The following is a 10,348-nucleotide window of genomic DNA, read 5'->3' as shown; positions in this document are numbered from 1 at the left end:
GGGTAGTTTTACTGAGACAGTTGACCCCAGAGAAATACAACGGATAGATCGTACAATATCTAGTACGCGGTTATAATGGTACAACTAAGATGGCTGCCGCGAATCTTCAGTACTATGCTGTTTTTGATTCATGTTCACAGAGGATATTCAAACATCAGCTATAGATTAGCCAAGTTGCCCCGTCGCTGATACAGGGCACCGCTTTACATCGTAGTAATGCACAAGGAAACGCAAACTTTTAATGGAAAACGAAGCACAATGTCAACAGTTCTACAGTATAAGCTAGCAATATAACGGATAATATTTTAACATTCCTACCACGCTTGTTAATATACTACACTATCAAATAAAATAAGCCAAAATACACAGAAGTACAGCAATATCTTTCTATAAACGCGGGTGTGATTTGAACGTTCTTTTCTACTTTGTCTGATTCTATGGTTTATCTCCGTCACGTGACCCAAAACTATTTGGTAAAAAAGTGCCTCCTGTAATTTTCATTCACTGCACTGTAATGTTTACTTCTCTCTCCAGTTCAGCTCTATGCATCCCTTTCTTTTATATCTGCATGTTTACCCATGCAACAGTGTAAACGGTAGCCTGTTTTACAAAATCACCGTCACTTGTCCCAGTGTTTTGAAGTCAATTTCTTCCTTATAACCACCTTTCACACTATCTGGATAACCATGTTTGTACAATATAAATGTATCTTATTTCTCTTATTCATGTATTATAACTTTGTATAGCACTGTGTATACAATTTGTAGTTATTTACATTTTAATTACATGATTGTCAGTAGTCATGTACAGATTCAGTACATATTGGGGACTATGGTCTTGGTGACACTCAGTTGCGCTTCTGGGATGAATAACTCATCATCTCAATATTGGTATGTCACAGTAGGAATAGCACAGGTAAATATAATTTAGCACGGCTCACTGGACACCTCACTGTTAATATTAACACCTGTGCATTTCTACTATGACAAGTCAAAATGTTTACTGTGAAAAGGCGTACTGTGCAAAACAAGCAGTCAGCAGTCTTCAACAAAGTAAATAATAATGCATGCATTTTCTCATCTGTCTTTTATTGCATTCTGAAATTCTAATAAATTATGTTTAAATTCACAGAGGCAAAAACAGGCTCATCATGGAATATAAATTACATTAGACTAATATAAATAGTAAAAAAAAAAACCACCATGGTAATAGTAATGTCTTTTGCACTACAATGTGTAAGGTTATGGAATGTTTTTTTATATTTCCTTCTGAAGGCAAATTAAATTTTACACTTGCTCAATGACATAAGCTAACAAAGCACTTGTTTTTTAAACCGTAGCATGATAGTCCTATAAGAGGAAAAGAGAAGCGAGGACATGACAGTGGAGCGGTGGGTAGCGCAGTCATCACCCAACCAGAAGGTTGAAGGTTCAAATCTCAGTGCTGGCAATCCACCTGTCGAAGTGTCCTTGGGCAAGACACTGAACCCCGCTGTTGCCCCTGATGGTTAGAGCCATCGGTTGAGTTGGCGCCGCAGATGGCTGCCATCGGTTCTGCACCGGAAACAAATTCCTTGTGTGTAACATACTTGGCCAATAAAGGTGATTATCATTATCCTTATCCTATCAAAGGAATGACATTGCCACTGAAATGCATCATGAAAAAGTTGTAAGAACTGGGGAGATAATACCTCTTTTATGACTAGCATTGTTTTCATACACCAAAAGCACAAATACAATCGAGATAAGACAGTAAGATGTTCAAGCTAAAAGCTAAAAGGCTAAAAGACTACTGTTTTCCCAAACTCCCTTGATTATGGAAATTCAAAAAGCAGTTGTTGTTCCGTGAGATACAAAGAAAGACACAGCACTTAAGGCATAGAACTCGAGATGTTCTCTGACAGTCCCCAAAACGACACCGGCCTCCTTCTCCCTCTCCAAGCTGCTCTGGCCAGTGACCTGAACCGTCATACCGTGTGGCTGCATCTGGAAGAGGGCAGTCTTCCACTAGTCTGGGACTGGGCATTTCATTTGGTGTATGGGCCTTCTCTGTGGGAGGTTGAGGGGGAAATGAGTCCTGGGTGTCTGAGCTGCTGGAGAGGATCAAAGCCTTGGACACCTCCAATCTGAAGGCCATAAGAGTTAAAAGTGCAGAAGCTGTCATGTGATCCTGTCGGTACAGGAGCCAGGAGTTGACCAAAGCCAGATCTGTTAAGTACCACAGCACTGCTTGAGGCCAGCAGCTTGGGGCCGAGGCAATGAGAGGGATAGGGTAGAGATTTTTTAAATCTCTGTTGAGACGAGCCGACATTTGGGCTTTTTCAAAGTTGTCAGTGAGAGAAGCCATGTTCCTCTGTCCATTTCCCGCAGTAGAAAGTATGAAGCCACAGTGTGATCTGCGTAACATCAGCTTCCCATCTGAGCTCACAAATTCATCCCCGATCTGTCCTCGTGCTCCTCCTACCCTGCCTGCACCATGAACTCCAGCAACTAGTAGACGTTCTAGCATTGCAGGAGTGGAGAGTTCCTGTTTGCAAAGAAACACCATACTACCTTTAGGGACCATTTTTTCTACAGCTTCTTCTTTGCCTGAACGATCCAATTTAAGATCCACATGTAAGAGCAAACCGCCATATCCAATTAATGTAGTGGAGTGGAGAGACAGCTTGTTATTGTGCATCTTCCCAATCAAAGGAAGTGGATACTGGTCAACTGCATAATCACCCTTTCTCCTCAGTGACTGGCACCCTGCTTTAAATCGACATAATAATGGCTGAACCTTCCACAAGGGATCAGTCTGTGTTTTTGTTCTGTTCATGTCATTTGGCTTGTCCCCTTGCTTCTCCCCATCACTATGCGAAATGACACCTTGCCTGCTGAGCAGAGTTTTATTTTGCTGTACATTTTGAAACTCATTAGCATGCCTCCCTTCCATAACATTACTGTTGACTGGATCCTTTGCAGGAGAAGCTAGCTTCAACACGCGAGACAGCTCGAGGAAACGGGACAGTGGCATGGTTTCAGCAATCAAGGGCACCTTAGTGAAGTTTTCCCAGTAGAGGCTCGGACTAGGAAACTGAAAAATAGCAAAAGACCAGATAAACTTTTAGGGGGCTTGCATGTATTTAATTAAGAAAAAAAAAATTTAAATCAGACAGACAGGAAGACAAACCTTCAAGGTTCCCATTGCAATGTGGATCCCAACAAACTGTGCAACCTCTCTGGCTGTGAGGGTGTTAGGCATGTTGGACAGTTTTTTTGTGCAGCTGGCAATTTCTACCCAAGTATCCCAACCAAAATATGTAGAAAAGTAGTCAATGGGCTCTTTGGTCCCGTTTTCATCTCTTGATGCTTGGGGCTGGCTCACTGAAGCTGGCAAACTAAGGGAGGGGAAAAAAAACATCATGAGAAATCAGTAAGCAACACGGGAGCAAAGCAAATTGTTTGCAATGATTACTTGAGTACTTTTGTTTTTTTACGTAATCTCCAAAGCCCTAGACTCAGTCTTATTTGTCCACTAAAATATAATTTCTGCACAATATGACAGTAATTTTGCATTTTAATAAAATTGTATCAATATGTTTAGATGTATGTTTACATCTTTTAGCAATGTTGTGTGAAGACGTGATGAAGTTTTACTGTACTTTTTTAATGTCTGATCTCCCTGTTGTGCACCACTGGTTTGGTTCTTGTAGAAATAGGCCATTACTTCTGCTTCTGAGTCACGATGAAGATCAGGCAGTTCAAAACCATTCATGTCCTCTTCATCAGAACTTTGGAGGAGAAAGTCCCGGAGGTCTGGTGGATGCATCCACTCAGCATCTGCCTCAGCTGAAACATCTATTATTTCACCTGTTCATCAATTCTAATGAATAAGCTAGAGGGTTTTAATAAAGCAGTCCATTGGTCATTGGAAAAAGAGTAAACAAACCTTGATCATCAGGAAATTCACTGACCCCTGGTTCTGACAAAGGTCCTCTCACTCCCATTTCCTGGTAGTCTTGTGCAGCATGGCTCACTTCTGTTATTAACATATTCAACATTAAAATGGAGGTCTTCCAATACTCTTTACTACACTGGGAATACAGCTAAAAAAACAAAGACTCACGTAAAGTACTAGCAGCTGTCTGGTGTTCTGTCTGATGGGCTTCTGGGGTTAAAATCCCTCTGTTAGTCTGAGCAGGTCCTAGTAGAACTTCCCTCTCCTCCTCCTTCACTGGGTAGAAGATACAGTGATTGGTGTTGAACCCAGGGGTCAAGCAGTCCCTTGATGTGTCCCCACTCTCCATTACTGAAAACAGTCCAAAAACATGATTCATCAGTTAAGATAAACCCCTGAAAAGGCTGCACACAGTGAACCTACCACCACAGGAGCCAGGAGGTAATTAGTTTATCTTAGGTTAAAGAAAAGGGGAGGGATACAACAGGTAGCCTATCACTCTCTAAAGTAAAAACAAACAAACAAAAAAACAAAAAACACACCAATGAACATGTTGTATCTTATGTTTAGACTATACAAAAACAATAATGTGAGGACAAAACAAAAACTTGTAGTTTTAACTTTTGTAGTCTTGTTGTGTAACTATTTCTTGACAAGCAACAGTTAATCTACTCAGCTTGGTACTTGCAGTGTGTCCTCAGGCTGCCTGGCAAACTCACTGTGACAACAGGACTGTAGGACTTTACTGGCACCAGTTGTTTGAAAATCTACGGCACATAATTCACCTTAAGACTACAAATAACTACTTCTACATTTGTGTATTTTTTACGTTTCGGGAAATACCAGGTGGCTGTTTTCTGCTTCTTGTCATTATGCTAAGATAAGATAATTGCCTCCTGGTTACAGCTCTTGCCCACATGAACAGAAACTGGTACTGATCTTCTCATCTAACTCAGCAAAAAAGCAAGGAAATAATCATGTTTCCCAAAATGTTTACATATTGCTACAGTGTGCACTTACATGGAGTGGTGGTGGCTTCATTGTTGACTGGCTCTGCATTCCATCTGATGTGTCTGCTGCCCTGTGAAGCCTGAGCATCACTCAGCATGATACTACTCTCCTCCTTCACCAGAACAGTCCTTATATCATGATGGTGCTGTGGCTGCACACTTGCACTCTGTCTTCTTTGACAGGTGGGTGCAACCAGCGATGGAACCAAGATGTTCTCTTCAGCCTTGATTACCTGGCTCCAAGGGACCTGTCCTTCATTCTCAGCCATGTTGTCCAAACTCTAGAAGGAAAACACATTTTGTGAGATTGCTGTATTCATTGTTCATTACAAATGTGTGCTATCAGTTGGTACATTTAGCATCTCACCTGTCTTTGATTGTTCCTTGTTGTCATTTGGCAAGGCTCTATGTCAGCAGTCACTCTTTGTCTAGAGGTGAGGAACTTCTCCAATATGATGCCTGGAGACTCGTCAGTCTCCCTGTCGGGGTCCTCTCCTCCCTGCAGTCCTCTTTCATTCATTACCTCCTCAACACTAGTAGTAACAGACTCCAGCTCAAACACAACTTGCTCTTCGGGAGATTCCTCTAATGTAGAGGAGATAAAAGGCAAACATGTGGCAGCAGCTGTAGCTTTGTTGGCCTCAAATTCAGGACCGGTCCCTGGTTGCAAAATCTTTGTGCCAGTCTCATCTTCATCATGAATTTCCGAATCACAGGTAACTGGATGTTTTTCATAAACTAACTGACATTCATCCTGTTCTTTCTCCAATTCTATTCCCCTGACAGTATCTCCACCTGAACTTCTCTTCCATATCATACCCCTTTTTAGACGCCCTGTTCCTCGTTTCCTACCCCTTGTAGCACTCCTTGTTACAGCTCCTTTGCCTCCATCTTTTTTCATCCCAATTATAATTTCTTCCTCTTCTTTTTCCTCCTTGATCTCTACTTGATGCGTGGAGCATGACACAGTCTGCGAAGTTAGACTTTTTTTAATTGTCTCAGGGGCTTGCTCAGGTGCTACAGGTGTTTCAATACGTCGATCCTCAGAATTACAGGTTTCCTTTAATTTATTTTGTGAAGTACTTTCTTGAGGAGAAGTTGGATCCCCTCTTTCATTCTGCTCCCCAACAGTAATTAAATCTACCTCAAGAAGTAAATCCTCCTTAATGTCTTCATCCATGGTACCCTGGACTTGAGATTCTGCACCCTCTTCTTGTTTGGCTTCATCTGATGCTAAATGCTCTCCTGTCTCCAAACTCTTTGTCTGAGTAGAGATACTTGGAGCAGATTCAGATGTGAAATTTGGAAGGGTCTCACTATTTTTAATTTGATGAGATGCTGAGTGAAGTTCTGGAGAGGTATGAGACTGGTCATCTTCTACAGTTCTGTTTCCACCCTTACCTTCATAGGTACTCATTTCAACATCTGGAGGGAGAAGGGATAAAGACGGGGACGGAATCAAAGCTGGAAAGGAGACAGTTCGCTCCCTGTCTTCCAATGCCATCTCTCCCATCTCAAGTTCAGTATCCCAGTCTGTAGCAGCATTCATCACCCCAACAGTCTTGTCATTCTGTTGTGGAAGCTGGTAAAGATCCAATCTGGAGACCCCTTCAAAAATGTTCCCATTGGTGTAAGTGAGACCGGGACTCTCTACAATATGCACCATTGCCTTGTGCTTCTGAAGGGACGAGACTTCACTAAATCTTTCCCCACAGTCCTTACACTCTAAGGCACGTTTAGAATGAGAAGAAGTTATCACGCCTTCAGTCTCCACTTTGGACGGGGCTTTACGTTTCCTGGAAGTCTTTGGCTTAGTGGGCAGTGTCTCAAGTGGTTGACGGGAAACCTGTAGTGAGGACAGCAATGAAAGAGCTTTCTGGTTTTTCTTGGGTCTTCCTCCTTTTTTCTTACTTTCTGCTGTGAGATTACTTGTAGACTCACTTGTTGGATGTATGTCGCCTTTACTCTGTTGGGACTCATGAGGTGATGCCTCCTGTGTTTGGCCTGATGCCTTTGAAGGGTCTAACTTGTAAACTTTGAGCTGGGGCTGTTTATGACCTTTCAATAGAAGTAAAGACTCTTGAATTATGTGTGGGCCAGGTATGTCTGCTGAAGGGGCACTTGTTTTTTTATTGACTTTTTCTTTATTTGCCAGGTTTTTCTTTCTCTTCCCATCCTTTGGAGTCTTGGGCTGCTCTTTTTGCATTATTCTTGCTTGTTTTTTCTTTTTAAACATAGTTGAAGCTGCAGTTTTGTGTTCACTCATGTGTATGACATCTTTCCTTGATTCTTCTTTTTGCTTTTTCATTTTATTTTTTCTTGTATCCTCCTTAATTTGTTGCCTCTGTGGGTCCTGTGTTAATGAGTGTGATTTTATTTCTGCTATAGATACCAAATGCTCTGCTTTCTTGTCCTTTTTCCCTTTTCTTCCCTTGTTCTGTGATGCTACTTTTTTGTCTGAGAGAGTTGTTGTCATATGTCCTTCTAGTGTTGGCTGATGCTGCTGTGATGTTTTTTTCTGTTTGTTTTTCTTCTCTTTGCTTTGTGGACCAAATTTAACAACAAGACGAGACTTCTTTGTTCTTTGGCGTTTGGCAGGTTTGGCACCTATTTGTAAATCATCCATGTGTATGGCGCTGACAAGTTCTTGCATATATCCTTGAAAGATAAATGCCCTAGCTGGCTTTCTTTTCCGCACTTTCACCAGTTCTTGAGCTGACATTACATTTACAGGTACCTCTGAGATCTGTGGCACCTGCTTGACCTTTAGTTGTGATGGAGCCTTGTCTTTAGCAGCTGTATCGTTTACTTCAGACAGGTGCTCCACCTGCTCCTGACCTTCCTTGCCATCTACCAGCAATTTCTCAGATAGTTTTTGTTCAGCCCTTTCCTGCGTCTCTTGTGGAGCAGCTGCATCCAGCACAGAACGGACCTGATCTAAACTTACCGTTTGCATCTGTGCAACTTCTTCTTTGGCACTAGTTTCAGAATCACCTGGAGTTTGTGCAAGTGTGTCTGGTGGAACAAAAGGGCAAGAGGGAAGTTCCTGTTGCTCTGATTGTAAAGGTGTCAGCTCCAACTCAACTGTAGGCATAAGTGGTGGGACAGACAGCCTGGTCTCCTGCTCATCTATTATGGTCTGATCAGGAGTCTTCTCCAGTTCAGTGGTTGGTACCAGAGAGGAAGGCAGGATTTCATTTTGTGGCACATTTTGAGATTGTTCCAGCTCCACAGTTGGTATCAAGGCAGGGGTCAATTCTAATATGACTGTTTGTGCAAGGTTTTGTTTGAGGTCAGCTACCTCATTCTGACAAACCATTTGCTCTACAGGGTCAGACTGAACTACACCAATTTCATGCTGGTGAAGGATCTGATGCATCACTTCCCCTTCAGGTCTGTCTGTCTGTTCACTCTGAACAAGTGTTAGCTCTGTATTTTTACCTGTGGCTATGTGGGAACCTAGTTCTGAGAAAGAGGGGTTTTCCAACTGTCCATCTGGCGTAATGGGTTCAAGTATAATTGTTTGCTCCATTGAATCACATGGATTGTTTGAAGAGCTCAGTTCAACTATCTTAGATTCTGACTGTTTCATTCCAATAAAATCTATCTGCGGAGGATTTAGATTTAAACTCTCTGGTTCTGCCAGTTGTGATATCTGCTGCACTTCCAGTGGTGGGGCATTAGGTGGCACCTGCCCCAGTATGACAACTTGGTTCACTTTCTGCACATTTCCTAAAGATTCAATAAGTTTACGAATCTGTTCGGTGTCAATATTGGCATCAACTTTTTGCAGAGGTCCATTGGGCTCCACCTGCAATAGTGCTGGTTGGCAAATCGATATTGGAGTTATGATGGGTGTACTTTCTTTCACTTGCTGTCCAGTTGGGAGGGGATTACTGGTTGCAGCAGGCAACACATTGTGCTTAGTTTTCATGTGACGTAGCCGTGTCTTTGTACTCTTGAAGGTGGCCTTGCATACAGAGCAACAATACTTAACTGTAGAAGGACCTAAAGGTAATAAAGACAAAAAGCTGTGATGCGTTGTGGTATACCTTGAAAAGCACAATATATTTTCTGCAACCTTACAAACAGTGTTTGCTTTATATAATTTATTACTTTTGTAGCTGAATCACCATCTTAGTTGAGCACATGTCTGCCAGATCACAGTTAAGCTGAGGTTGATTGGAATGTCTTTTTTTTGCAAGTACTGAGTCATAAATCAAGTACTGAACAAATGTATATTTTGACCAGATAATGCTACTACACAATAAGTTATGGGTTCATCAATATAATTCTGATTCATCCTGACAGGACCATGGCAAAAGAACATTTTATGTCAATCCATTCAATAGTTGTCAAAACATTTCTCTCCAAACCACAAATGCAAAGAGGAAAGCTCCAGTGCTCTTCAGTCATTAGTATTCATCCTTTGCGAAACACAAATGTCTGTACAAACTTGATGGAAATCCATATACTTGCTGTGATATTTCAGTCTGAACCAAAGCAATGGACCAAATTACAGACTTACTAACACTGCATTCCCTAGTGTCTTGTTGTTAGCATAGCTAAAAGTATGTTATCACTTTAATGTGTATTTTCATGTGATATCTGTAATATGGAGTTTATTTCTTACCATCATTTTTCTTTGGTTGTGCTTTGGCAGTGGTGTCTCCCTCATCTCCTTCAGTTCCCTCTGGCAAGTGTGACACAATATGTTTCTGCAGAGCTTTAGGCATCGTGAACCTCTTTCCACACTCCTTGCAAACATACGGCCTCTCTCCAGTGTGTGTGCGGCGGTGGTACTTGAGCAATGTCAGTGTTTTACAGGGTTTGCCACAGTCAGTGCAGGCATATCCATCCTGGCCAAAATGAATTTTTTTATGAAGCGTGAGCTCTGATGACTTGTTGAAGGCCTGACCACAGATTGGACACTTGAAGGGTTTCTTCTCTACGTGGGCTTTCTGGTGGGCCATGAGCTCAGTGGAGTTTGTGAAGTGGCGGTCGCAAACATAACATGCAAAAAGGGCATTCCTCAGTATGCATTGTTCATATTCTGCTGGATGGCTCAACTTCAGATGACGCTCTTTGCTCTTGGGATCACTGAAGATTATGTGGCACTCGATGCACTGCAGGGAGAGTTGAGATGCTAGACGGAAACAGGGCAGGAGGGCAGAACGTTTACATACATATTCTTAAAACAGAGACATTAAAAGTATAAAGATTTGCAAAAGAAAAATGTGGCACTGAGGCAATTGCATTCACAAACTACAGGTCAAAACTGGCCTGGGGGGCAAATAAAGCATTTTAAGAAACAGTCTCCTTCATATAGTAAACACACAGCTAATAAATATCTGTCGGGGGGGGGGGGGGGCTTAAAGTGAAATAAAAACAGGAAGATT

General features: G+C 41.9%; 1 protein-coding gene across 3 annotated transcripts in view; it reads right to left on the bottom strand.

Moving 5' to 3' along the window:
* Window positions 1-1,555: 1,555 nt before the first annotated feature.
* Window positions 1,556-10,348, bottom strand: part of znf576.1 (zinc finger protein 576, tandem duplicate 1) — a 10,304-nt gene continuing 1,511 nt past the window's right edge. Inside the window, exons 3-10 of one of the 3 annotated variants that reach the window (XM_020608477.1) lie at window positions 9,583-10,095; window positions 5,317-8,957; window positions 4,960-5,230; window positions 4,108-4,290; window positions 3,931-4,020; window positions 3,644-3,851; window positions 3,172-3,379; window positions 1,556-3,075 (exon numbers count right to left, since the gene is read on the bottom strand). In XM_020608477.1, the coding sequence (XP_020464133.1) occupies window positions 1,789-3,075; window positions 3,172-3,379; window positions 3,644-3,851; window positions 3,931-4,020; window positions 4,108-4,290; window positions 4,960-5,230; window positions 5,317-8,957; window positions 9,583-10,095 (6,401 nt within the window). In that variant the 3' untranslated portion in view covers window positions 1,556-1,788. The remainder of the gene's footprint in view (window positions 3,076-3,171; window positions 3,380-3,643; window positions 3,852-3,930; window positions 4,021-4,107; window positions 4,291-4,959; window positions 5,231-5,316; window positions 8,958-9,582; window positions 10,096-10,348) is intronic. The other 2 variants (XM_020608478.1, XM_020608479.1) reach the window with 2 other exon arrangements.

The sequence above is a fragment of the Monopterus albus genome, unplaced genomic scaffold (assembly GCF_001952655.1).
Source record: "Monopterus albus unplaced genomic scaffold, M_albus_1.0 scaffold93.1, whole genome shotgun sequence".
Classification (NCBI taxonomy): Eukaryota; Metazoa; Chordata; class Actinopteri; order Synbranchiformes; family Synbranchidae; genus Monopterus; species Monopterus albus.
The sequence above is the reverse complement of the archived record's forward strand: the minus strand, read 5'-3'. Positions and strand labels throughout refer to the sequence as shown.